Source organism: Chrysemys picta, chromosome 20 (assembly GCF_011386835.1).
Source record: "Chrysemys picta bellii isolate R12L10 chromosome 20, ASM1138683v2, whole genome shotgun sequence".
Taxonomy (NCBI): domain Eukaryota; kingdom Metazoa; phylum Chordata; order Testudines; family Emydidae; genus Chrysemys; species Chrysemys picta.
Genome location: NC_088810.1, coordinates 736,908 through 764,209, shown reverse-complemented (window position 1 = coordinate 764,209; position 27,302 = coordinate 736,908). Strand labels below are relative to the sequence as shown.

Here is a 27,302-nt window from a genome sequence, read left to right as displayed (position 1 = left end):
ACTGTGGGGGATCGGGGGCAGGGGTCTCTGTGGGGTTTAACCCCCCCTCTCCCGGCAGGGGGCGCACTATGGGGGATCGTGGGGGGCAGGGGTCTCTGTGGGGTTTAACCCCCCTCTCCTGGCAGGGGAGCACTGTGGCGGATCGGGGGGCAGGGGTCTCTGTGGGGTTTAACCCCCGCCTCTCCTGGCAGGGGCGCACTGTGCGGGATCGGGGGGCAGGGGTCTCTGTGGGGTTTAACCCCCCCTCTCCCGGCAGGGGGCGCACTGTGGGGGATCGGGGGGCAGGGGTCTCTGTGGGGTTTAACCCCCCTCTCCCGGCAGGGGGCGCACTGTGAGAAGTGCCGGCCACTCTTTGTGGGCTCGGCGCTGAACGGGGGGACCTGCCGGCCCTGCCGCACCTTCTGCCGCGGGAACAGCGACGTCTGCATCTCCCGCGAGGAGCTGGGGGCCGCCCGGCGAGACCCTGCCCGCTTCCCGCTGGAGCCTGCCCTGGTGAGCCGGGCCCCTGGGGGGTGTCTCCCCGTTTCGCCCCCATTCCCGCAGTTCCCCCCCGTGTCCCAGGGCGGGGAGGGGCCGGGTCCCCGTCTCACCCCTGTCTCCGCAGGTCCCAGGCTGGGCGGCCGAGGGGCCGGGTCCCCGTCTCACCCCTGTCTCCGCAGGTCCCAGGCTGGGCGGCCGAGGGGCCGGGTCCCCCGTCTCACCCCTGTCTCCGCAGGTCCCAGGCTGGGCGGCCGAGGGGCCGGGTCCCCGTCTCACCCCTGTCTCCGCAGGTCCCAGGCTGGGCGGCCGAGGGGCCGGGTCCCCCGTCTCACCCCTGTCTCCGCAGGTCCCGGGCTGGGCGGCCGAGGGGCCGGGTCCCCGTCTCACCCCTGTCTCCGCAGGTCCCAGGCTGGGCGGCCGAGGGGCCGGGTCCCCCGTCTCACCCCTGTCTCCGCAGGTCCCAGGCTGGGCGGCCGAGGGGCCGGGTCCCCGTCTCACCCCTGTCTCCGCAGGTCCCAGGCTGGGCGGCCGAGGGGCCGGCCGAGGACGTGGCCGTCTGCGTGAGCTGCCAGAACAACAGCTTTGGGGAGAAGTGCGAGAGCTGCCTGCACGGCTACTTCCTGCTGGAGGGCAGGTGCACCCGGTACGGAGCCGCGGGGGGGGGGGTGTGCACCCGGTACGGAACCGCATGGGGGGGATGCACCCGGTACGGAGCCGCGTGTGTGTGTGGGGGGGTGTGTGCACCCGGTACGGAGCCGCGGGGGGGGGTGCACCCGGTACGGAGCCACGTGGGGGGGGTGCACCCGGTACGGAGCCGCGGGGGGGGGGGGGGGGGGGAGGGGGTGGCAGCGGCAGGTGTGTGCATCCGGTACAGAGCCACGCTGGAGGGCAGGTGCACCCAGTATGGAGCCGCAAGGCGGGGGGTGTGCACCCGGTACGGAGCCGTGTGGGGGGATGAGGGGGGGTTGCACCTGGTACAGAGCCGCGAGGCGGGGGTGTGTGTGCACCCGGTACGGAGCTGCGTGGGGGGGATGTACCCGGTACGGGGCGGGGGGGCGGGGTGTGCACCCGGTATGGAGCCGTGCGGGGGATGAGGGGGGGTTGCACCTGGTACAGAGTCGCTGTTATCCGCCCACTCTAGGGCACCCCCCTCACCCCGTTCCTGGGGCTCAGGCGTTGCCCTGCGGGTCTGTGGGGTCTTTTGCCAGTGAAAGAGCCTCACACAGCAATACCCAAATCCTCTATCTATTAACAGTCACCTGCTGCCCCCACGCCCCGACGGCAGGGGCCCGTTCCCTGCTGGGTCCGTCGGGGGGACTCCGGTCTCTGCCCCATGCTGAGGTTGGGCAGCTCGGCTGGGCCTGGAGCGGGTTCCGTTCGGACCCCCGTTGATAGTGAAACTCGGGCCCGGCTGAGCTGACACTAGAGTATCGCTGAGCGATCGTCTAACCAGTCCGAGACGAGTTCCATCTTGCACCATTCGTTAGGCAAGAGAGGGCCCACGCCGAGAAGCAGACAGACAATGGGGCTGCGGGGACCATACACACAACTGGCAATGCGGGTTTCACACCCAGCACCGGGGGGAAGCGGTTCCTTGCCAGCCAGACGCTCGGTTTCTGTGGGGGAGCGGTGAGGACAGGGGCCTTCTGAGCAGCCCGACCTGACGTTGTTCTTCGAGCGCCTGCTCACGTCCCTGCCGGCGCCCCCCGAGCTGTCGGGGGTTTTCTCCCCAGTGGTGTCTATCGGCTCAGCCTGGCGCCCCGGTGTTGCTCCCAGCGCCGGTATAAGGGGCCCCGCCGAGCTTCTGCTCCCCTTCCCACCCGGTCAGCCCCCGCTCGGCCTTGCAAAGTGTGTTCGCGGGTTTCTGTAAATGGCTCATGGGGTTCGAGTACCTCGGACTCCTCTGTGTGGGGCGGGGAGCCTGTCTGTCACTAGGGTTCTTCTTCGAGTGCTTGCTCATATCCATTCCATTAGGTGTGTGCGCGCCGCGTGCACGATCGTCGGAAGATTTTTACCCTAGCAACACCGGCGGGTCGGCTGTGGAGCCCCCTAGAGTGGCGCCTTCATGGCGCTGAATATATACCCCAGCCGACCCGGCGCCCCCTCAGTTCCTTCTTACCGCCCCTGACGGTCGTTGGAACTGTGGAGCACTGCTTAGCTGTTCTCCACTCTCCCTAGCTTAGTTCGCAGTTATAGTTATAGTTATAGTCCTAGTGTTTATAGTTAAATAGTTCAATAGTTTTAAGAGTTGTCTAGTTGTTATAATAGTTCAGGGGATTAAGGGGGTCGTCTCCCCCTTTTCTCCCCCGGCCGCGGGGCCGGGCTCATGCCCAACGCTCCCGGCTTCAAGCTGTGCGCCTCCTGCGCTAAGCCTATGCCCACGAGCGACCCGCACGATTCCTGTCTGAAGTGCCTGGGAGAGTCCCATCAAACAGATAAGTGCAAGATCTGTAAGGCCTTCAGACCAAGGACCAAGAAGGAGCGGGACTTTCGGCTCCGGCAACTCCTGATGGAGGCGGCACTTAGTCCGGACGCTCCATCTACAAGTCAGGCCCCGGCACCTAGCGCCTCGGTGCGCAGTGCCCCGGCGGCACCGGCCATGACGACCACGCGAGTGGCGTCAGATGAGCCTTCCCGGCACCGGACCTCGTCGGCACCGAAAGCACAGCAAGTGCCTCGGCGCCGGTCATTATCCCCAGGGCATAAGAAAGCCCATAAGACGGGGACCTCCGTGCCGAAGACGCTGGCTCCCCCAGTGCCGGGGGTAGAGCCGCGTACGCCGGTGGAGCACCGGAAACAGGTGCCTCCAGCACCGTCGACTCCGGCGCCGAGGCCGTTGAGTCCGGTGCAGACGGCGTCTCCGCCGAGGCAGGCGGTGATACAGTGCCTCCCGTCGACGCCAGAGACCTTCGCGGCGGCGAGAGACTTAATAGCTCTCACGGAGCCGGCACCGCCTCAACCACCGGCACCGACGGCACCGTTGCCTCGCCCGGTCCAGTCGAGGGGGAAACCTGCCTTGATGCGCCCTCCATCGCAAGGGCTGGAACCTCGGCACCGATCCAGGTCCCGAAGCAGGTCCCCATGCCGCTCGCAGTCCCGGCACCGAATATCACCTCGGCACCGGTCGTACTCGCGGCCAAGATCTTCTTCGCGGCACCGCTCTACGTCTCGGCACCGCTATGATCGTCGGCACCGATCAACATCGAGACGTAGTTCTCGGCACCGCTACGGTCGCCGCTCGACGTCGAGAGGCCGCTCCCGGTACCGGGCATACTCCAGGTCCTCGTCGAGGTCCAGATCCGACTCCCGGTACCGACGAGGTCATCGGCACCGGTCGCGGTCCCGGCACCGATCGCCGGCACCGCGTGGAGATAGATCATCTCCAGACCGGCACCGTGCGGCACCGCAGCCCACGGGAATCGTCTCGACGCTCTCGGCACCGCCATGGCCATCGAGATCGGGGTCTCGCTCCTCGGAGGACCTCTCGAGATCGGCATACCCCCCTCAAGGGCAAGCCGAGGAACAGGACTTGGGCCATTGGCAGAACATAACAGAGGACCATTCTCATGGCCCTTCTCACTGGTCGTTTTGGACCCCGTGGGCGTACCATCAGGCGCAAGGGGCTCCAGTTGCTTCGACCTCTCGCTCCGGTCACTCTGTTAGAAGGGCCCCGGAGTCCACCATCTCTCGGCCTCCGCCAGGGGGCATGGAGGCTTCCGTGTCCGCACCACCTGACGCCCTGGACTCAAGCGCAGGTGATGCTCCGGCCCAGGAGCAGGGAGCCCAGGACCCTCCCTTGGATCCTGTCCCACCGGAGGCATCTTCCTCTTCCTCTCCGGATGAGGCAGTGGCGGGCACATCGTGCACAGGTCCACCTCCAATAGATCTTCGGGCTCACCAAGATCTTCTGCGTCGGATGGCCCGTAATATGGACCTGCAGGCGGAGGAGATAGTGGAGGTGCACGACCCCATCGTGAATATCCTCGGAGCGGATGCCCCATCGAGGGTGGCGTTACCCCTGATCCGCACGATACAAGCCAATGTATCTACGATATGGCAGACTCCTGCCTCTATCCCACCCACAGAGAGAGGGGTGGAAAGGAAATACTTTGTTCCGTCTAAAGACTACGGGTACTTGTATACCCACCCCCAGCCGTGTTCACTGGTGGTGGCATCAGTGAACGCAAGGGAGCGCCACGGTCAGCAGGCCGCAGCGCCCAAATCGAAGGAGGCTAAGCGCCTCGATTTATTCGGCCGTAAAGTTTACTCAGCCGGAGGGTTGCAACTTAGAGCGGCTAATCAACAGGCGCTCTTGAGCCGCTATAACTTTAACTCCTGGAACTCTATGGGGAAGTTCAAGGAGTTGGTTCCCCAAGAGTCCAGGGAGGAGTTTGGAGCCCTGGTGGAGGAGGGTAAGAAGGTGGCTCGGACCTCCTTACAGGCCTCCTTAGACATAGCGGACTCTGCTGCGAGAACCCTGGCCTCAGGTATCGCTATGCGGAGGATCTCCTGGCTCCAGGTTTCGGGTCTGCCTCAGGAACTGCAGCAAACCCTGCAGGATCTGCCCTTTGAAGGACAAGGGCTGTTTTCCGAAAAGACGGACTCTCGCCTGCAGAGCCTCAAGGACTCCAGGACGATCATGCGTTCCTTGGGGATGCATGTTGTGGGCCCTCAGCGCAGGCCATTTAGACCGCAGCCTCAGCGCTTCTACCCCCCCCCGCCTCGTCAGAGACAGGACTCGACCCGGAGGCGAGGGCGAGGTGGTAGAAGAAGGTGGACCGGCCCTCAACCTGGTCAGAACCAGGGGCCACCTAGACCACCTTCAGGCCCCAGGCAGAACTTTTGAAGGTGCGGTCGAGGACGGCGCCCCAGTCATCCCACAGGATCCAGCCCCATCCTTTCGGGATCGCCTTTCCCATTTCCACCGGACCTGGTCCCTTATAACTTCGGACCGTTGGGTCCTTCGCACGGTGGACAGGGGATATGCTATCCAGTTTTCTTCAATCCCCCCCTCCTCCCCCCCTTCCCCGTCCCTCTTCAGGGACCCTTCTCACGAGCAACTTCTTATACAGGAAGTTTCCACGCTCCTTGCTATGGGGGCCATAGAGGAGGTTCCAGTGGAGTTAAGGGGCAGGGGATTCTATTCCCGTTACTTCCTCATTCCCAAGTCCAAAGGAGGTCTGCGACCCATCTTGGACTTGCGCGGACTCAACAAGTTCGTAGTAAAGTTGAAGTTCCGCATGGTCTCTTTGGGGGCCATTATCCCTTCCCTCGATCCTGGAGACTGGTTCACCGCCCTCGACATGAAAGATGCATACTTTCACATAGCAATTTACCCGCCTCACAGACGCTTCCTGCGGTTCGTGGTAAGCAAGGTGCACTACCAATTTGCAGTCCTTCCCTTCGGCCTATCCTCGGCCCCAAGGGTGTTCACGAAATGTATGGCTGTCGTGGCAGCGTACCTTCGTCGGCAAGGGATACAGGTGTTCCCGTACCTAGACGACTGGCTGGTACGCGGTCGCACCAAAGAACAAGTTCGAGATCACGTCCACATAATAGTGCACACATTCAACAAGTTGGGTATCCTACTCAACAAGGACAAATCCACTCTAGAACCTACCCAGAGAATAGAATTCATCGGCGCGGTTCTAGACTCCAGACGTGCACAAGCCATCCTGCCAGACAATCGCTTTTGCACCATCACGAGCCTCATTCAAGGACTCAAGGCCTTCCCAACTACCACGGTGAGGTCGTGCCTCACCCTGCTGGGTCACATGGCTTCCTGCACGTACGTAACCAGGCATGCCAGACTTCGGCTTCGCCCACTCCAGACCTGGGTGTCATCAAGATACCGCCCACATCGGGACAGCCTGAACATGGTGGTCACGGTCCCGAACTCGGTCCTGACCTCCCTCACATGGTGGCTAGACCACAAGGTGGTTTGCGAGGGGATGCCGTTTCACGCCCCACAACCCTCTCTGCACCTGGTCACAGACGCTTCATCCCTGGGTTGGGGCGCCCATCTCAACGAACACCATACCCAGGGCCTGTGGACTGCACCCCAGATAGCCCTGCACATCAATGTTCGGGAACTGATGGCGGTGCGCCTGGCGTGCCAGGCATTTCTCAATCTCCTACGTGGCCGCTGTGTGTTAGTTCTCATCGACAACACCACCGCCATGTTTTACATCAACAAGCAAGGAGGAGCACGTTCGTCAATGCTATGCCAAGAGGCCATTCGCCTGTGGGACTTCTGCATCGCCCACTCAATCCATCTCATGGCATCGTTCCTCCCTGGAGTCCAGAACACTCTGGCGGACCGACTCAGCAGGTCCTTTCAAACACACGAGTGGTCTATCCGTCCGGACATCATACATTCCGTTTTCCAGAAGTGGGGGTTTCCCCAGATAGACCTGTTTGCATCTCGAGACAACAGGAAGTGCCACCTGTTCTGCTCCCTGCAAGGTCGAGCTCCGGGCTCCCTCTCGGACGCGTTTCTCCTTCCCTGGAAGGACCACCTGTTTTATGCCTTCCCTCCGTTTCCTCTGGTCCACAAGGTACTGCTCAAATTGCGCAGAGACCAGGCACAGGTGATTCTGATCGCCCCAGCGTGGCCGAGACAACATTGGTACACCACGCTGTTGGAACTCTCGGTTCGGACACCGATCCCGCTCCCGTTATGCCCGGATCTCATCTCTCAGGACCACGGTCGCCTGCGTCACCCCGACCTGCAATCACTCCACCTCACGGCGTGGCTGCTCCATGGTTCACCCAGGCAGAGCAGCAGTGCTCACACTCTGTCCAACAGATTCTGCTGAGCAGTAGGAAGCCCTCAACACGGACCACATACTTGGCCAAGTGGAAGCGGTTCTCCTGTTGGTGCGAACAACGAGCCACGTCCCCGTTGCACGCACCTATTCCTCTCATTTTGGAATATCTCCTCTCCCTAAAACAGCAAGGGTTGGCGATATCTTCAATTAGAGTTCACCTGGCCGCTATATCGGCCTTTCATCCAGGGGAACTCGCGTCCTCGGTATTCTCTAACCCGATGGTCGTTAGATTCCTCAAGGGCTTAGACCGGATGTACCCACAACAACGTCAGCCCGTTCCGACGTGGGACCTCAACCTGGTTCTTTCCAAGCTCACAGGTCATCCATTCGAGCCACTGGCCACCTGTTCACTTCTGTACCTATCCTGGAAGACAGCCTTCCTCGTAGCCATCACCTCAGCAAGGCGCGTTTCTGAACTCAGGGCGCTTACATCGAGCCCCCTTACACACTTTTTCATAAGGATAAAGTGCAGCTTCGCCCACATCCTGCCTTTCTCCCTAAGGTGGTTTCTCCATTTCATATCAACCAGGATATATTTCTCCCGGTCTTTCACCCTAAACCACATGCTACTCGCCAGGATCAACGTTTGCATTCTCTAGACGTACGCAGGGCCTTGGCCTTCTATATTGACCGCACAAGGCCCTTTAGAAAGACGACGCAACTCTTCGTTGCAGTGGCCGACCGAATGAAAGGCTCACCGGTCTCTTCACAATGCCTATCCTCCTGGATTACGTCTTGCATCCGGACTTGCTACGACCTGGCAGGTGTCTCAGCACCACACCTCACCACTCACTCCACGAGGGCCCAAGCTTCCTCGACGGCTTTCCTGGCGCAAGTTCCGATCCAGGACATTTGTAGAGCTGCGGTTTGGTCGTCAGTCCACACGTTTACAGAACACTATGCACTAGTGCAGCAGTCCAGGGACGATGCTGCCTTCGGATCAGCGGTTTTGCACACAGCAATGTCTCACTCCGACCCCACCGCCTAAGTTGGGCTTGGGAGTCACCTAATGGAATGGATATGAGCAAGCACTCGAAGAAGAAAAGACGGTTACTCACCGTTGTAACTGTTGTTCTTCGAGATGTGTTGCTCATATCCATTCCAAACCCGCCCCCCGTCCCCACTGTCGGAGTAGCCGGCAAGAAGGAACTGAGGGGGCGCCGGGTCGGCTGGGGTATATATTCAGCGCCATGAAGGCGCCACTCTAGGGGGCTCCACAGCCGACCCGCCGGTGTTGCTAGGGTAAAAATCTTCCGACGATCGTGCACGCGGCGCGCACACACCTAATGGAATGGATATGAGCAACACATCTCGAAGAACAACAGTTACAACGGTGAGTAACCGTCTTTTTAGCAGGGCTCTTCCCGGGCACGGCCTGCGCCGGCCTGTGTCAGCCAGCGCCGCACTTGAGTTGTCTGAAGTGTCTGGGGGAGGGGCGCGGGCCGGGCCGGGGGAGAACAGACAAATGGGCAGATGGGTAGAGCGAGACCCCTCCCCGGCAGCCTCCAGCCGGTTCGCCTGGGGGCGTTCAGCATCGCAATCGACGGTGGGTTTCTACCGGGGTGCAGCGAACCGGCTCCGCGGGCCCCTCGCACTGCTCGGAAGAGGGAACCGAGGGCGGGGCGTCTGCAGGCCCCCTATCCCGGCACTAGGAGTGCCTGACACCGGGGCACCCGTGGGGCAGGGTGGGTGAAGCGCTCGAAGCGCAGGTCACGAGAGGCAGGGAGCCGGTTTTGTAACGATTTAGAGGGAACGTGAGGATGACTTTCGGCTTCCTGCCCCATGGCTGCTGCTCCCCTCAGCGCGGCTGTGGGGCCGGACTGGAGCTGGGGGGCCGCGCCCCCAGGGCCGGCGAGCCCAGCCCGACGTCTCCTCGTGCGATGAGCCCCCCCTTGGGGTGGTGGCGGGGCCGGCCCCCGCACGCTCTGACCCCCCTGCCCCCCAGGTGCCAGTGTAACGGCCACGCGGACACGTGTAACGAACTGGACGGGACGGGCTGCCCCTGCCAGAACAACACGGAGACGGGCCCCTGCCAGAACAGCGCCCAGGCTGACAAGAAAGACTGCTACAAGTACCAGGTGGGGGCGGGGGCGGGGCCAGCCAGGGCTGCTACAAGTACCAGGTGGGGGCGGGGCCTGGGGCCGGGGGCGGGGCCAGCCAGGGCTGCTACAAGTACCAGGTGGGGCGGGGCCTGGGGCCAGGGGCGGGGCCAGCCAGGGCTGCTACAAGTACCAGGTGGGGGCGGGGCCTGGGGCCGGGGGCGGGGCCAGCCAGGGCTGCTACAAGTACCAGGTGGGGCCGGGGGCGGGGCCAGCCAGGGCTGCTACAAGTACTCTGGGTTGGGTGGGGCTGAGCCAGCGGCAGGGGGTGCTCAAAGGGAGCTGTGTGGGGCAGGGGTGGGGCTGCAGCTGGGGAGAGGGGGAGGGGCGCTCAGAGGAAGCACTGTGGGGCAGGGGTTTGGGGGCGGGAGACCTGTGTGGGGCGGGGGCTGAGCCAGCAGGGGGTGCTCTCACTGACCCCGTTCCCCTCCCCCCCAGTGTGCCAAGTGCCGGGACTCGTTCCATGGGGCGCCGGTCGGGGGGCTCCAGTGCTACCGGCTCATCTCGGTGGAGCAGGAGTTCTGCTTCGACCCCACCTCGCAGAGCAACTGCTTCCACCAGCCCAACCTGCAGCACCTGGCGCGCGGCCGCACCGTGCTCTTCGGCGTGCAGCCCAAGTTCACCAACGTCGACATCCGCATCACCGTGGACGTCACCTTCGGCGCCGTCGACCTCTTTGTCTCGCCCGCCTACGACACCTTCGCCGTGGATGTGGACCGGGCCACGGGGGTGCACGGCGTGCGGGTGCTGGCGCCGGGCGGGGCCGAGGGGGGGCCCAACGGCACGGCCCCGCCCCGGCTGCGGGAGGAGCGCCCCCGCGGGCTCATCACCTACCTGACGGTGTGGGAGCCGCAGGCCGTGCTGGTGGTGCGGGGCGTGCGGGACCGGGTGGTGGTGACCTACCCCCACGAGCTGCACGCCCTCAAGTCGAGTCGCTTCTACCTCCTGGTGCTGGGGGTGGGCGCCGGCCCCAACGCCAGCGACTCCCAGGGGCTGCTCTTCTTCCGGCAGGACCAGGCCCACATCGACCTCTTCGTCTTCTTCTCCGTCTTCTTCTCCTGCTTCTTCCTCTTCCTCTCGGCCTGCGTCCTGCTCTGGAAGGCGAAGCAGTTCCTGGACCTGCGGCACGAGCAGCACCGCCAGCTGCAGGAGATGACCAAGATGGCCAGTCGCCCCTTCGCCAAGGTCACGGTCTGCTTCGAGCCGGAGGCCGGGCCCCAGGCCGCCGACCTGGTCTTCCTGCCGGCCCGGCCCCACAAGCCGCCGCCGCTGCCCGCCCCCCCGGCCCTGCCCAGCCGCCTCAAGCCCTACCCCGAGGCCCCCTACTCGGCCCACTTCCGCCGCTCCGAGCCCTTCCTCTCCCACCTGCTGGGCTACTCCTACTGCACCTTCCGCGTGGGCCCCGTCACGCTGGAGCCCACGGACGACGGCATGGCCGGCGTGGCCACCGTGCTGCTCCAGCTGCCTGGCGGCACCCAGGCCCCCAACCGCACCTGCCTGGGCTCCGCCCTGGTCACCCTGCGCCACAACCTGCAGGACTATTGCAGCGGCAGCCACGGGGCCGGGGGCGCCCGCAAGGGGCTGCTGAGCCACGACAACCTCACCAGCATGTCGCTGTGACACCCCCCCCATGGCGCTGTGACCGGCTGTGACGACCCCCCCCCCCCGGCATGTCGCTGTGACACCCCCCATGGCGCTGTGACCGGCCACGACCCCCGCCTGGCATATCGCTGTGACACCCCCCCCATGGTGCTGTGACTGGCTACGACCCCACCCCCCAGCATGTCGCTGTGACCTCCCTGCCGGCAGGGGGCTGTGACCGGCCAGGACACCCCCCCCCCCCGGCATGTCACTGGGGGCTGTGCCTGGGGGGCTGCCACAGATGCTATCCCCCCCCCCATGTGGACATCGGGCCTGGCAGGCTGGGCAGCCTCCCGTGGACATTGGGTGGCAGCGGCTGCCTGGAGGAGGATTCACCTTGGACGGGGGCACCTGGAACCCCCATCCCATGAATGGGGGACTGTGTCCAACCTGCTCTGACCCCCTTCCACGAGAGCCCCCCCTGGAGCCAGGGGGCTGCTGGGGGCAGAGGGGGGCGTTTGATCCTAGTCGTCTGTGTTCAGTTAATTCCTGTATTGAAGGGGGAAAGAGCTGCCCCCCCCCCGTGGGGAATAAAGAGACCAGCCGGCTCTGCCTTCCCCTCATCTGCGTGTGTGTGTGTGTGGGGGGGGGAGATGGGGGGATTGTGCTGCTGTAGAGCCAGTCCCACCCCCACCCGAGGGGCTGCGTCCCCATCGAACCAGCCCCACACTGGACACAGCACCCCCCTCCAACGTCCGTGGCTCTGGCAGCGGGCTGGGGGGGAAGGAGACTCCAGGCCCAGAGGAGGGGCCCTGGCTGTGGGAGGCTCCCAGGCCAGCTGGCCCAGGGGCAGGAACCAGAGGGGTCAGAGCTGGGCTCCCCCCACTCCTGACCTGCAGCCCCTCGCTAGCCCAGCCTGGCCCCATAGTGACAGTGGGTCCCAGCAAACCCCCCCCCCCCCCGGCACAAACGCAAGGAGCTAGTGTGAAAAGGCAAAACTTTATAGGAATAAAGTGTGTGTGACATTTCCCTGCCCCGAGGACCGGAGCTGGGGGGGGGGGGGGGGAGGTGCCCCTGGTGCTGGGGGTGAATAAACAGGTTTACAAGAGGGATTCACCCTGGGGCTGCTACCCCTCCCCCATCCCACCCACCACCAGAGAACCCAGGCGTCCTGGATTCCCCCCCAAGTCTTGGATCCTAGAGAATTTGGGGGTCATAAGAATGAATATTCTCCCCACCCCCAGCGAATGGTTTGGGCTGAGAGCGTCACCCTCAGCAGAGAATGGGCTAGTCCTCTCCTGGGCAGACCCCCTTCCCCTCAGGAGGGAATGGTCAGGCCCATTAGCCCATCTCTCCCTCTCCCCCCCAGGAGGGAATGGAACAGTCCGTAGTATCCCTGTAACTCCAGGAAGGGTGTGGCTGTGCCAAGCGCCCTGCGAGCCCCCATGGCTCACCCCATGCAGCCGTGGGTCCCTGACCCCTCCCCAGGGGAGGCCGTGGGTCTGTGAGCCCCTGTGGCTCGGTCCATGGGTCCGTGGCCCCTCCCCAGGGCGTCCCGTGGCTCGGCCCCGCGCTCAGCCGCAGGCCCCGGCGCTGATCTCCTCGCTCTCCTCGTGGCTGTTCTGCAGCGTGCTCTTGCCGTGCAGCTCCTTGAGGTGGCGCCGCAGGCCCGGCTTGTGGGTGAAGTGCACGGCGCAGTAGTTGCAGCGGTGGGGCTTGCGGCCGCTGTGCAGGTTGAGGTGGTCCTGCAGCGTGGCGTTCTGCGTGAAGCACTTGCGGCACACGGGGCACTGGAAGGGCTTGAAGCCGGTGTGCACGCGCAGGTGCCGGGTCAGGTTGCTCTTCTGGGAGAAGACCTTGGCACAGCGCAGACACAGGAACAGCTTGTGCTCCCGCACGTGGCTCACGAAGCCGGCCAGCTGCGGGAAGAGCCCGTCGCAGCGCGGGCACCGGTAGGGCCGCTCCAGCTCCGGCGCCTTCCTGCCCGCCCCCAGCCCCGCCGGCCTGTCCTTCCGGGCCGGCTCCAGGTGGCGCCGGCGCAGGGGGCAGCCCCGCCACGCCCCCCCCAGCTGGGCGGGGGGTGGGGGGCCGGGGAAGGGGCCCCCCGGCGCCGCCTCGTCCTCGTAGCAGCCCTGCAAGTAGCTGCGGGTGATCTCCACGGCCGAGTTGAGGAGGGGTAGGGAGATCTCCGGGGACGGGGGGCTGCTGCGGGAGCGGCACGCCAGGAAATCCCTGGCCCCCTCCGCCCCGTCCTGCTGCCGTGCGGGCAGGGGGCTGGAGGAGGCCCCCTCCTCCTCCGCCCCCTCCCTCACGCCTGGCGCCGCCTCGGCCTTGGGCACCAGGTAGCGGGAGACGGCCTGGGTGCAGCGCTCCACCACGTGGCCCATCTGCAAGGAAGGAGGCGGCCGTCAGGTAGTTGACCAGCTCGGGCAGCGGCACCTCGAGGCTGCCGGTGTAGCAGGAGAGCAGCAGCTGGCGGCCGATCTCGGGGCTCTGCAGGAGCGAGACGGACACCTCGGGCGAGTCGCTGAGCAGGAACTGGTCCCGCAGGAAGGGGGAGCAGGCGGCGAAGACCACGCGGTGCCCCGGCACCCGCAGCTCGTTCACCTGCACCGTCACGTCGCAGAACCGCCGCTGCGCCCGCAGCTGGTCCATGCGCCGCAGCACCCCGTCCCCGTAGCTGGGGAAGCGGAAGTGCAGGCGCTCGCCGGCCGGGGCCATCCTGCCACAGCTGGGGAGAGATGGGGGTCAGACACCCCACAGCACAGATCCAGGGGGGCGGGAGCGGGGGACGGGGGCTGGTTATTTTGGGGTTTTATGGGGTGGGTGGGGGAGGGGTATTGTGGGGGGAGGGAAGGGGCAGGGAATTATAGGGTGGGGGAGGGGTTGTGGTGGGTGGGGTATTGTGGGGGAGGGGCAGGGTATTATAGGGTGGGGGAGGGGTGTCATTACACTGGTTGGGGGGAGTATTATGGGGTGGTGGGTGGGGGAGGGGCGGGGTACTAGATTCCTCGGGTCTCTGCCCCGCTCTCACCCTGGGAGCCCCCCGCCCGGTGTTATTCCCGACCCGTCTTTACGCCATTTGCGTAGCCACCTCCAGTCGCGGCGGCGGCCGCTCTTCCACGCCCGCGTACTTCGCGCTCCGCCGTTTGCGCAGCGGCCCGGCTGTTCTACGCAACGTGCGCAGCCGTCCCCGCACCTGTCAGCTGGTCACGTGACGCCCACTGGGGCTGCAGCCGGCGCCCCTTACGCCAGTTGCGTAAAGTCAGCGCTTGCTTACGGTGTTTGCGCAGCGCCTTTCCTAACAGCTATTCCCGAACAAGGCTTACGCGCTTGACGTAGCGCAGCGCGCGTCTCCCCGGCGCTACTACGTACTTTGCGTAATCCCTGCCCCTCTCCCCTCCGCGTCCCCGCCCTCACCTGGGCCGCCTCCCGTCCCGGCTCCGGGGCCGCCTCGGCCTCGCCCCGCCCCGCGGGCCCCGCGCGCCGCTCACCGGCCCCGCCCGGCCGCCGCGCGCCGCGCCAGCGCCGCCATCTTGGCCCGTCTGCGGCCGCCGGCCGGGCCTTCTTCCCGCGGATCCCTCCGCCCAGCCTCCACCGGGCAGGGGCTGCGCGCGCGGGATCCCTGCGAGGGGAGGAGAAATAGTCCCACCCCATAACCCGCTTCTCCCAGGATCTGCCCACATCCCATAATAACCCGCCTCATCCCTACCCATCCCCCACACCACAGCCCCCCAGAGCCCCCCATCCCCTGGTACAGGCCCCCGTTACCCCCTGTAACAACCCCCACTTCTCCCCCATTCACACACCCCCTGCCAGAGCCCCCCATACCCCCACAGGCAGCCCCACAACTCCCCAGTAGAAAACCCCCACTACTCCCCACACCACATGCCCCAACATCCACTTGAAACCCCCCAAATCCCCATTTAACCCTATAGCCCCCCCAATGTTCCCTGCCCCACTGGGAAGGGGGGGGCTGCCCCCACAGGGGCCCAGCCCCTGTGGGGGGAGGGGGGGGCTCAGAGGGGTAGAGAATGGGGCCTGGCCCCTGTAGGGAGAGGGGGTGGCTCAGAGGGACAGGGTATGGGGCCCAAGGCCCGGCCCCTGTAAGGGGAGGGGGTGGCTCAGAGGGGCAGGGTATGGGGCCCGAGGCCCGGCCCCTGTAAGGGGAGGGGGTGGCTCAGAGGGGCAGGGTATGGGGCCCAAGGCCCGGCCCCTGTAGGGAGAGGGGGTTTCAGAGGGGCAGGGAATGGGGCCTGGCCCCTGTAAGGGGAGGGGGTGGCTCAGAGGGGCAGGGTATGGGGCCCAAGGCCCGGCCCCTGTAGGGAGAGGGGGTGGCTCAGAGGGGCAGGGAATGGGGCCCGGGGCCCGACCCCTGTAGGGAGAGGGGGTGGCTCAGAGGGGCAGGGAATGGGGCCCGGGGCCTGGGCCCTCTAGGGCGCCGGCCCTGCTCTCACCTGGCAGGATAGATGCTACAATTTGCTCAATATCAAACTCTTTTATTTACAAAACTGAAGGTTGTGGATGGGGGTCCCCAGCGCCCCCCAGAAGGGAGCGCACCCCCACCCCTTCATTTGGTTCACAGCAGCAGCAGGGGGGGGTGAGTCGTTGGGGGGGGCAGATGGGCTAGAGTGCCCCCCCAGTGCACATAGGGAAAGGAAGGGGGCAGAGAGCTCCCACCCTATCCCCACCCCCGGAGTATGGGAGGGCAGCCCAGCTCCTCTGCCCCACCCCTGGAGTCAGCGGGGGGGGGGCCTGGGGCTGCACCCTCAGCTCAGGCCTGGCACGTGGGGCGTTCCTTGGAGCGCAGGGGGTCCCGTCCAGAGCAGCGCTGGAGTGTGGGAGCCCAAGAAGGGCTGGGGGAGGGGGACAGGAGACACCCCCTTCTCCTCAGGCCACAGGATACAGACAGCAGCAAACGCCCTCCAGCATAAACCACTACAAACCGGTCCCCGGGGGTGGGGGCTGGGGGGGGGCAGCCAGGCTCTCGGGGGGGGACCCCCCTCCTCCCCCTAACCGGGAGCCACAGAGAGAAAAGCACCAAGGGGCTCCCAGGAAATCCCGGACCACGGCCGGGGGCTCAGGCCCCCACCTCCCTGCCTGCCGGGCCGCCCTGGGGCCCCGGCTCTCGCCTCTGGGGGGTTTCCCCTGGGGCCCGACCCCCCGGGCCGGGCGTGGTCTCCAAGGCAGCTGTGGTGGGACTCTTGAGGGTGGGCGTGGCTAGGCCCGTGGCAGCCCCCGAGTGCGGCGTCCGCTCCAGCTTGCGGTGCTTGTGGGGCGAGGGCGGGGCGGTGGGCGGCGTGGGCTCCGGGGGCAGCAGGATCTCACGGATGACGCGGGTGCAGAGCGCGGCCCGCCTGGCGGGTCTCACGGCACAGCTGGGACAGGCTCAGGAAGCCGTGCGGCAAGTCCTGCACGATCCGCAGCGTCACCGGCCGGCCCAGCTCCCGCAGCCGCCGGGCGAACATCACCGAGTCGTCCAGCATGGGGTCCAGGGCGCAGGCCTGCCGGGGGGGAGGAGGGGGGGGGGAAGTGGGGGGACAAATGTCAATGGGGGCTATGACACTTCCCAGACCCCTCCCTGTGGGGCGCTTACTGCTATACGGACCAGTGCCCCCTCCCTGTGGGGCTCTCACTGCTATATGAATCAGCCGACCCCCCCCGTGGGGCTCTCACTGCTATATGGACCAGAGCTCCCCCCCGTGGGGTTCTCACTCCTATATGGACCAGTGCCCCCTCCCTGTGGGGCTCTCACTGCTATATGGACCAGTGCCCCCTCCCTGTGGGGCTCTCACTGCTATACGGACCAGTGCCCCCTCCCTGTGGGGCTCTCACTGCTATATTGACCAGCCGACCCCCCAGGCTCCCCTGCACAATCTGGCTGGCCGCCCGCCCGGGCTCTCACCACGATATGGACCGGCGGCAGTCCTCGCAGCATGTTGTCCGGGGCCAGCAGGGGCGACATGAAGGGGTTCTTGACCACGGGCGATGCCTCCAGGGTGATGCTGGCGGAGGGCTGGTCCGAGCGCAGTGGCTCAAAACTGTCGGGATAGTGCAGCCCCTCGTCCCCGGGGGCCTCCTCCTCCAGCTGCCCCCCACTCAGGAAGAAGCTGGGGGGGCTGACCTGGGGAGGGGGGGCAGGTGCAGGGGCCGGGGGGGCTGACACCCCGCATGATAGATCCTGGCAGGTCTGGCTCTTGCGGGAGCCCCTGGATTTGACAGCTGAGTCGTCGTCCAGCGCTGCCTCCGAGACGCTCGTCCGCATGGCCTCTGTGAGCCAGGGGAGACGTCAGAGCCTGGGGACCCCCCGAATGATCTAACCTCTCCCCTGCCGGGCCCCCCCACTCATTGCCCTCCCCTTTCCCCTGCCGGGACTCCCCCCCCCAATCGCCCTCCCCTCTCCCCTGCCGGGCCTCCCCCCTCCATCGCCCTCACCTCTCCCCTGCCAGGAGCCCCCCACTCATCACTCTTCCCTCTCCCTTGCCGGGAGCCCCCCCCCCCATCGCCCTCCCCTCTCCCCTACTGGGACTCCCCCCCCCTGCCCCCATCGCCCTCACCTCTCCCCTGCCGGGTCCTTGCCCCCTCTCTTCCAACTGGTGCAGTGTCTGTGCCATGCTGGATTCTGTTCTGTGTGCGCCTGGGTCACCCCACACCTACGTGCCATGCAGCCCCGCCCCCGGCCCCCCTGCCCTCTGCCAGCCCAGCCCCCCTGCCCCCAGCCCGGCCACCCTGCCCCACACCTACGTGCCACGCAGCCCCGCCCCCGGCCCCCCTGCCCTCTGCCAGCCCAGCCCCCTGCCCCCGGCCCCCCTGTCAGCCCTGCCCCCGGCCCCCCTGCCCTCTGCCAGCCCAGCCCCCCTGCCAGGCCCTCCTGCCCCCCGCCACAGGCTGCCCTGCCCCACACCTATGTGCCATGCGGTGCCAGGCTCTCCCTGGCTGCCCCCGATGCTGAGGGGCAGCACTGTGGAAGCTCCCCCGACCCCTGGGAGGCCCGTGTGGTTACGGGCTGGCGGGGCAGTGCTACCAGCGGATGGGTTAGTGAGGGTGGGGATCCTGGCTGCCAAGAGACACGCCGGGGCAGCAGCAGGAGCGGGGGCGGGGGGGGGGGGAGGCTGGCACCAGACATGCCCTGTGTGAGAGGGGGCGGGCAGGGGGCAGGGGGCAGGGGTGGGGGCCCCACCCTGCTCTTACCTGCGCCAGCCCCGTTGCTGCGCCCCGGGCTGTCCAGCAGCGCCCCCAGCCAGGCCGAGGCGCTCTGCCGCAGCTCCTGCAACAGCAGTGCCGTGTCCCGCCGCACCATGTTCACCGGGCCCAGCTTCTCCAGCCCGGGGGGCTCCCCCTCCGCCGGTTCCGTGCCTGGGGGGCAGGGACAGAGAGCACCGGGGTTCCCCTGCACCCCACCAGCCCCCCCTCCCTGCTTGCCCTCCGCCGGCTCCGTGCCTGGGGGGCAGGGACAGAGAGCACCGGGGTTCCCCTGCACCCCACCAGCCCCCCCTCCCTGCTTGCCCTCCGCTGGCTCTGTGCCTGGGGGGCAGGGACAGAGAGCACCGGGGTTCCCCTGCACCCCACCAACCCCCCCTCCCTGCTCGCCCTCCACTGGCTCCATGCCTGGGGGGCAGGGACAGAGAGCACCGGGGTCCCCCTGCACCCAGATCCCCCTGCACCCCACCAGCTCCCCCTCTCCGCTCGCCCTCTGCCGGCTCCGTGCCTGGGGGCAGCGACAGAGAGCAACGGGGTCCCCCTGCACCTCACCCCCCCCGCCCACCCTCCACTGGCTCTGTGTCGGGGGGGGCAGGGGGAGAGAGCACCAGGGTCCCTGCTCTTCGCCCCCACACCCATCAGCTCCCTGCTTTTGCCCACCCGTCTCCCCATCTTTGCCCCCTGCCCCCTCTCCCATCCTGCCCCTCTCCATAGGACCCCCCCGTACCGGCGTAGGCGCTGAGGCACTTGCAGAGCACGCTGAGGGGCAGCAGGGGGTCGAGCAGGGTAAGCAGGCGGGAGGGCGAGGCCGCGGCCCGCACCAGGGTGACGGGATAGGCCGCCATGATGCCATCGGGCAGCTGGATGCCGAAGGCGGCCGCCCGCATGGTCACGGTGAGGCAGAGGTTCCCGCCGGCGCTGTCCCCAGCCAGGCAGACCCGCTGCGCCGTGGAGCCTGCAGGGAGACGAGGTGAGTGCGGGGGGTCATCAGGGAACCCGGGGGAGGCCACCAGGGGTGGGGGCTCTGTTCATGCCCCACACTCTCCAGCCCCTGCCCGTCCCACCCAGCGAACAGTGTGAGGGTGCTGCCCCCCCACGTGCCCATCACACCCAACAAGGGTGCTGGGGTCCCCCCGTCCCATCCCGTCTCACCCAGCAGGGGGAGGGGGAGTCCCGCCCCCCAGCCCCCCCCCAGGGGGTGCTGGGGTTCCCGGGCTCACCCAGCAGGCGGCAGTGACGCAGGGCCCAGCAGTAGGCGTAGAAACACTCCTCCAGGGCGCGGGGGAAGGGGGCCTCGGGCGCCAGGGCGTAGTCGACGGAGAGCACAGGGGCGCCGAGCTCCTGCGCCCAGCCCCGCAGGTACGGCTCGTGCGACTTTGACGTCTGCGCCACGAACCCGCCGCCGTGGAAGTGAACCAGCAGGAGGGGCGAGGGGGGCGCAGGCGCTGCCTTGCGCCACAGCTCCAGCCCCAGTGGGCCCTCGGCCGGGGCCAGTGCGGAGAGTGCCTCGCTGTCCTGGGGAGAGCAGGAGGGACGGTGTGAGGGACCCCCCGACTGTCCCCCCCCGCCCCAGCACACCCTGCCAGGGACCCCCCGACTGTCTGTCCCCCCCGCCGCACACCCTGCCCGGGACCCCCCCGACTGTCCCCCCCACACACACACCCTGCCAGGGGACCCCCGCTGCCTGTACCCCCTACCCCCTGCACACCCTGCCAGGGACCCCCTGCCATCCCCCAATGTGTGCCCCGCCCAGGACACCCCTAGCGATCCCCAGCAGGGGTGCTGGGGTCCCCCTGTCCCATCCCGTCTCACCCAGCAGGGGGTGCTGGGGTCCCCTGCCCATCTCCCCCATGCACACCCTGCCTGGAACCCACCACCTCACCCGGTCCCCGTAGCCCTCCCTGGAACTCCCCCAGGACCCAATTCCCCAGTCCTGCCGGGACACAACCTGGTTCTGCTTACTCCCCTCCCAGAGCTCCCAGCCCTCCGCCCAGCAGCCCCTCACCTGCCCCTCACGCAGCTCGTGGGAGATGAGGCGCATGTGGACAGGCCCAGGACCAGTGTGCGCCACCGGGGGGCTGATGGTGATGCTCAATGAGGGGTCGGCAGCCAGCGGCAGCTCGAAGGGCTCGGGGGGCACCGTCAGCGCCCGGATCACCCGCACTGGCGTGGACGCCATGCTGGCCACGGACTGCGGGGGAGGGGGAGGGTGAGAGGAGCCTCCAGGCAGGTTCTACCCTGCACTTCCACCCCGACCCCTGCCCCACAGCGCCTTGCACCGCTCCAACCCCTCCTGCCCCACAGCGCCCTGCGCCAGGCACTGCTCCCACCCCGCTGCCCCCACAGCGCCCTGCTCCTATCCCGACCCCAGCCCCACAGTGGCCTGCTCCAGGCCCCGCTCCCAGCCCCCACTCCAGCCCCCCTGCGCCAGGCACCACTCCAAACCCCTGCCCCCACCCCACAGTGCCCTGCGCCGGGTCCCGCTCCTACCCCAGCCCCAGCCCCACAGTGCCCTACGCCGGGTCCCGCTCCTACCCCAGCCCCACAGCGCCCTATGCCGGGGACAGCCCCCGCACTCACAGCCAGCAGCTCGGTCTCCGTCAGGTTCCAGAAGCTCTTCCAGAAATGCACGTCGAGGTTCTGCGTGATCCTCTCGAACTCGGCTCCCCGCAGCTCTGGGTCGATGGCGAACTTCCCCGACGTGAACAGCGAGCCGGCCGCCATGCCTGGGGAGACGGGAGATCGGGGGTAGGGTGCTGCCCCCCGGTCCTGCCCCCCCGCCCTGTGGGGCTCCCACAGCCCCCCCCTGCCTCCCCCGGCAGTGCTCCCTCACGCTGCCCCCCGGCCCTGTGGGGTTCCCCTGGCCCCCGCCTGCCCCCCCCCCCGGCAGTGCTCCCTCACGCCCACAAGCTTCTTCCACAGCGAGGCTCCATAGGCAGCCAGGCATGGGGCCCAGCCCCCAATGGGCAGGGCAGGGGCAAAGCAGTGCATTGTGGGTAGCAGCCAGGCCGGACGGGTTCCCTGGGCCGCAGGCTGGGCTGAGTGGGCCCAGAAGGGAATTGTGGGTTCAGCCAGCCCGTGGCTGCAGTGCATCATGGGAGCACACCCCCGGGGGGCTGCACTGCATCATGGGAGCAGAATCCCACCCCAGGGGCTGCAGTGCATTGTGAGAGAAGCCCCCCTCCCCGGGGCTGCAGTGCATCATGGGAGCAGAAGCCCCACCACCCGCCAGGCACCCCACTCACTGAGGCCGGAGTCGTGGCGTCTGTAGTTCTCTCCGAAGGAGACCAGGCTGATGGCGATGGTCTGGAGGAAGGGCCTGATGGAGGGGGCAAACTGCAGGGCAAAGGGCAAAGGTCACCGTTCTGCACCCCCAGACCAGGTCGGAGGCTCTGAGGAACACCCCTGCCCGGGTGCTGCGCAGGGAGCACCCTGGGGGGCATGATACTGGCTCACCCTCCCCATGGGTGTTCAGTGGGGGGGGGGGGGGGCACAGTGACAGGCGTGGTCGGGGCGTGGGGGGGGTGTGAGCAATTGCGGGGCCCTGGAGGGGGGCCCTGCACCAGGCCAGCAGGGCCCAGAGCGAGGGGCACAGCAGAATCCCTGAGCATGTCTGGCTGCCGGGGACTCAGATGCGTTTCCTTCTGCCCCGGGTCGCCCCTCCCCGACTCGCTGCTCCCCCTAAATCCCCCTCCGCACGGCCCCCTCCATTCCCGCCCCGGCCCCCACCTGGAAGCCCAGGCAGCGCCCGTAGAAGCAGCCCTTGTGCAGGGTGCCGTACTCCCGCAGCACCAACTCGGTCAGGCCGCGCTCCTCGTGGTGGAAGAGGCAGCCGGGGCGGTTGTGGGTCAGCAGGCGCTGCGCCAGGTACAGCAGGGCCCGCAGCTGGCTCAGGGCGGCGCAATAGGCCTCCAGCTCGGCCGCGTTGTGGCCCGTGCGGAAGAAGATGCTGCGGCGGTTGGCGGCCACGTAGCGGCTCTTGTGCAGGACGTGGGCCAGGCAGCAGCGCGTCGTCTGCGCCAGGCTGCGGTACCCGTTGGCTGGCGTGGCCTCGTCCAGGTCGAAGACGTGGTAGACGCTGGCGAAGTGGCGCAGAATCGGCTCCAGGCGGCGGGCGTGCTCCCCGATGGCCGTGAAGGCCGCCACGAACCGGCGCCCCGTCTCCGAGGCGCTCTGCCGGAAGAAGGCCACGTTGTCCTCGGCCACCACGTGCAGGGCCTGGAACAGGGGCCGGGAGTCCATGGCGCGGGGACTGCGGGGAGATGGAGTTAGCTGGGTGACTTGGGAGGGGGGCTTGCAATGGGAGAGACGGGGGGTATGGTGGAGTAAGTACCCCCCACACTCACCCCTCCCAGTGCCCCAGCTGGGCCCCCCATACCTAAAACCCCCAGCCAGCCCCCAGTATTCAGCCCCAGTTAGGGCCCCCCCATATCACCCCAGGTATTTATCCCCCACATCCTAGCCAGGACCCCTTGTACTTACTCCCTGAGAACCCCGTCAAAGCTCCCCCAGTCACCCCCAGCACCGCAGCTGGGACCCGCTTTGCACTCATCCCTCAGCATCCCCCCAGAGCAACCCCGCCCTGTGCTCATCCCCCCAGCCGAGACCCCGGCCCCCCTCACCCTCAGCCGGTGCCTGCTCCCCTGGCCGTGGCAGAGCCAGTTCCCTGCTTTATAGCCCAGCTGGGAGCCGGCTCCACCCCCGGGGAGGGGTTGAGCCCATGGAAGGGAGGGAGTGAGAGGCACTGACAGGGAGTGGGGAGAGTGGTTAGACCAGGGGGCTGGGAGCAAGGACTCTTGGGTTCTCTCCCCAGCTCTGGGAGGGGAGTGGGGGCTAGTGGTTAGAGCAGGGGAGCTGCTCCCATCCGCTCCCCACCCAGGGCAGGCTCACAGCCAGGCCCCCATCTCACCCCACACCCCAGGGCCCTTTCACCCAGACCCGGCGTACCCACAGCTGGGAGCCTCCGTTTGCGCCGCTCCCCAGAATCCCCCCCTCCAGCAGGGGCTGCGGCTCCTGCCAAACAGGGCCTCACCCATGGGTCCCTGGGGCCCGGCTCGGAGCAAACAACAGCCAGGGGTACTGCAGGGCACTGACCTCCAGAGAGAGCCCCACAGCCAGGCCAGCCAGCCCCGGATCAGCCCCCTGGGCCCGTGGGTCAGCCCCCCGGGCCCGTCCTGCCCAGACACGGGGTGTGTTATCCTGCGGGGGAGGGGGGCCCCTCTGATGCCAGAGCTGATGGGGTTAATGAGATGGGGGGCTGGCTCTGCTTGGCAGCTGCGAAAGCTCTGGGGATGGGGCAGGAATGTGCACAAACAGCTGGACTGGGGCAGGGGGGATTGGGGCAGGGGGGACTGGGGGGGGGGCAGGGGGTCCGGAAGGGCTGGGGAGCGCAGGGGCAGAGGACGCTGGGTGGCTGGACAGGGGGTACTAAGGGGCTGGGGTCTCTCTCTCTAGTGTCTATCCCCCCAGGAAGGGGGTGTCAGAGGGGGAGGGGTTCCTATCCTAGGGGGTTCCAGTAATTGGCACCTGCCCACAAGCAGACATAAGCTGCTACACCCCCCCCCCCCCCCAACACACACTACCCTGGTCAGCCCCACAGCCTGCCCCCCCACACACACTACCTTGGCCAGCCCCCCCCGCCCCAGAGCTGAGATACCCACAGGCCTGGGCCAGAAGCTCACATCCCCATGGCTGGCTGGCCTCCCATCCCCCCATTCACTGCCCCCCCAGGGGACAACTGCCCCCCGCAGCTCCCCAGGCACTGCCCCCCCCAAGGGAAGGCTCCCTCCCCCCAGCTCCCCAGGCACTGTTGACGGCTGCTGTGCCCCCCAAGGCTGTCAGCAGGGGGGCGGGGGGCACCGTGAGCGGCTGCTGGCCTTGTGACTCCCAGGGACAGAGGCCCGCGCAGGGAGCCGGGAGCTGTCAGTGCCAGGGCGGGATGGTGCACACAGCGCTCATTGTACCACCTGCCTGCTCGAGGGGCAGCCCCCGCCCCACAGCTCCGTGGGGGAGGGGACCTTGGGTGAGTCCTGCCCAGGGCCAGGAATCCCGGTCCTGCCCCCCCAGGATCCCAGACTTGGGGGGCAGAAAAACGTCACACGGACAGGTGCGTCTATGCCCAGCGTGCCTGTCTGCGGCCACAGAGCATAGATCATGGGGCAACAAAGGGACCTGGCGCCCCAAGGGAGGCAGGAAGGGGTCACCCCCCCAGTGCACCGACCAGGGAGAGCTAGAAACCCCTCCCCCCACCATAATAAAGAAAGGCCCATGCTCCACACCTCCCCCCTAGCTTACCCACTGTGGCGTGCCCCACTCCCCCCATGGCAGCACCCGGCGTGCCACGCCCCATGTCCCCTCTGCCCCCCCACATTCCCCAGCATGATACGCTCCCTTCCCCAGCACCACAACACTTCGAGGTCAGAGACACCCAGCAGAGCCAGCTATATCCACCCATGCAGCACCAGAACACCTCCAGGGTCAGAGACACCCGGCTGTACCCACCCACACAGCACCACAACACCTCGAGGGTCACGAGACACCCGGCTGTACCCACCCACACAGCAGCACAACACCTCGAGGGTCACGAGACACCCGGCTGTACCCACCCACACAGCACCACAACACCTCGAGGGTCACGAGACACCTGGCTGTACCCACCCACACAGCAGCACAACACCTCGAGGGTCACGAGACACCTGGCTGTACCCACCCACACAGCACCACAACACCTCGAGGGTCACGAGACACCTGTCAGACGTGGCTGTACACCCCACGCAGCCCCAGAAGGAAGAATTTTAGGCCCGATAAAAGAAACCCAACAGAGGCGTCGATGAAGATTTAAGAAGCTCCGAACGCTCTGCCACGGGCCCCTTCGGACCGAGGCCGTTGTGTTGCCGGAGCAGCTGGAACTGGAGGGACACGGCAGATAGCTCAGTCCAGGCCGACTGAGTGGACAGAAGCGCCATCGGGCAGGAATATATCGGACGCCTCTTGCACGGTGCACCGGGCTTGTCTTTTCACGAAAGAGAACGCTCAGGCCACAGAGCTAAGTAACCGGCAGCCAAGGCACCATCGCTTAGACAAGCCGCTCCAGTAACCATGCGCCCGGTGCCTGCACACACAACTCTCCTACCCACCTTCTTGCGGGGGCGCAGGGCGTAATCCGGCACCGGGACAGGCGCCGCGTGCCGCTCCCGTCACCGTGCGATCTCATTCACTTCTCTCTGGCCGGCATCGGAGCAAGCGAACGAGTCGAACGACTCGACGTCAGCGTGACGAGCTGCCAGAGGACAGAGCCCTGCGAGAGTGGGATGGGACTAGCCAATGGCTCCCGCTGCCGGACGGATGGCACACGGGGGTGGGCCCGGCTGGCCAGAGGAGCCCAGCGAAGAGGGGCCTGTGGAAGTCACTCGCTGACTGAAGAGAAGCCACCGGCAGTAAAAGTGAGTCTTACACAAACGCTGTTGCCCAACGTGTCTTACACCAGCGGGGATGGCACAAGACGACTTGTGCAGAGAGACAATGTTGCAAGAAGCCGCGAAGACGACACCTCGTTTCCTGCTGGCTGATGACGAAGGACCTGGGTCGCTTGGACTGGCCCATGCCAGCGTAGACACTGTGGAATGCCCCATGCCGCGCGGCAGGCAATGGAGAGAACACCCCAATCTACCCCCCAGAAGCTGCAGAAGAGAGTTTGGAAACATGGGAATACTGCGTACAGAGAAACTGACCCGTCACCTCGTGTGGCCTCCGGGGAGATGTCAATAAACGCTCTCCTGCCGCCTTTACCATTGTGCCTTGGAATTCAGCCGGCCCCCAGAACCGTATCCAGGAAAGTTCTGCCGGGGGAGAAACACCCACGTTGCTGCTCTTCAAGAAACACACCATAGCTCTGGTTGGTCTGGCTGCTTGAGAGACAACTGCCCGGGCCGAGCTGGGGGAGGCCTGAGGTTTGTTATTCGGGAGACGCTCCGTACAAGAGATGCGGGAGTCCAGGAGGTGAACGTGTCACCCTGACGACAGCCCAACTGGTAAAACGAATCATTGGGGAACTGCAGCCAGACAATCACCTGGGGAGGTGTCAACGCCGGACGCGCAGTTTGCGGGAACAGAACTGATGCAGCTGGAGCTGTGCTGGAGATGTGATGAAGTGGGGTTTTCCCCCTTGTTATGTTGTATGTGAGTCTTGCTGTCCTATACCAATACCGTGTGAGCCTCAGTTTCCCTGTGCTGCCCCAATGCCCAGGCGGTGGGAATTGGGTGTGTGTCTTTCGCTGATGCCCTCAGGGCAGGGGAGGCGGCTCAGAGGTCTGCACGTGGTAACCTGAGACGCAGGATGGGGATGTCACCAGCTCGGTTTCTGACAGCCGGCATGCAAGCCGTTACTGTGGAATGCTGTGTGAGAGAGAGAGGCGGGGGGGGGGGGGGGGGGGGGGAGGGTCTGCTGCTGTCTGAACTTACAAGACAGTATGCTGACATGCTCTCAGCCCCCCAAAACCCACTCTCTCTCCCTCGGTCACACTTCACCCCACCCCCCCGTATGTAAAGCATGTTGCAGTCACTTGCATGCTGGGATAGCTGCCCATAATGCACCGCTCCCAATGCCGCTGCAAGTGCCGCAAATGTGGCCAGGCCAGTGCGCTGGCAGCGGTCAGTGTGGACAGACTGCAACGCGTTCCCTACTGCGCTCTCCGAAGGCGGGTTTAACTCTCAGCGCTCTACAGGTGCAAGTGTAGCCATGCCCTTAAGAACACCGACATCCAGACAAATGGAGGTACAGAGGCAAAAGGTGACACAGTCTGTGAATATTGTACCAAGACTAGCAGGCTCCCAAAGATGAGGATGGAGCCACGGCAGATCATGCAAGATGGACTACCCAGAAGGAAAGGCAAAGAGAATTTAAAAACGTGCACACACATTTCACCGAGTACCCGGCTTTAGTGAGATCTCTCATACACGGGCTAGAAGATGCAATAGAGAAGCTCAAACCAAGAATCCCGTGGGCTGGACCTCCCCTACGGTTCTATGGTGAAACACTTTGCTCAAGAAATTCCCAGCTACAGTACAGGAGCAAATCTACATGGACACACCCCCAGAACCCCGACCAGCGGTA

At 66.2% G+C, this 27,302-nt stretch overlaps 2 protein-coding genes and 1 pseudogene across 2 annotated transcripts in view; 1 reads left to right on the top strand and 2 right to left on the bottom strand.

Annotated features, from left to right (window-relative positions):
* Positions 1 to 11,613, top strand: part of MEGF8 (multiple EGF like domains 8) — a 199,332-nt gene extending 187,719 nt beyond the window's left edge. Inside the window, 4 exon segments of the mRNA XM_065573900.1 lie at positions 322 to 492; positions 993 to 1,123; positions 9,256 to 9,388; positions 9,848 to 11,613. Of these exon segments, the coding sequence (XP_065429972.1) occupies positions 322 to 492; positions 993 to 1,123; positions 9,256 to 9,388; positions 9,848 to 11,029 (1,617 nt within the window). The 3' untranslated portion in view covers positions 11,030 to 11,613.
* Positions 11,614 to 11,970: 357 nt separating this feature from the next.
* Positions 11,971 to 14,594, bottom strand: LOC101952931 (zinc finger and BTB domain-containing protein 26-like; annotated as a pseudogene).
* Positions 14,595 to 15,468: 874 nt separating this feature from the next.
* On the bottom strand, positions 15,469 to 26,583 carry LIPE (lipase E, hormone sensitive type). Its single transcript, XM_024114137.3, is given in 11 exon segments — positions 15,469 to 16,343; positions 16,345 to 16,494; positions 16,896 to 17,260; positions 18,182 to 18,346; positions 18,918 to 19,145; positions 19,411 to 19,705; positions 20,196 to 20,381; positions 20,771 to 20,916; positions 21,436 to 21,526; positions 21,920 to 22,442; positions 25,327 to 26,583. Coding segments are annotated over 11 exon segments (2,499 nt in total). The 5' UTR covers positions 25,404 to 26,583; the 3' UTR covers positions 15,469 to 16,070.
* Between the last annotated feature and the right edge of the window lie 719 nt (positions 26,584 to 27,302).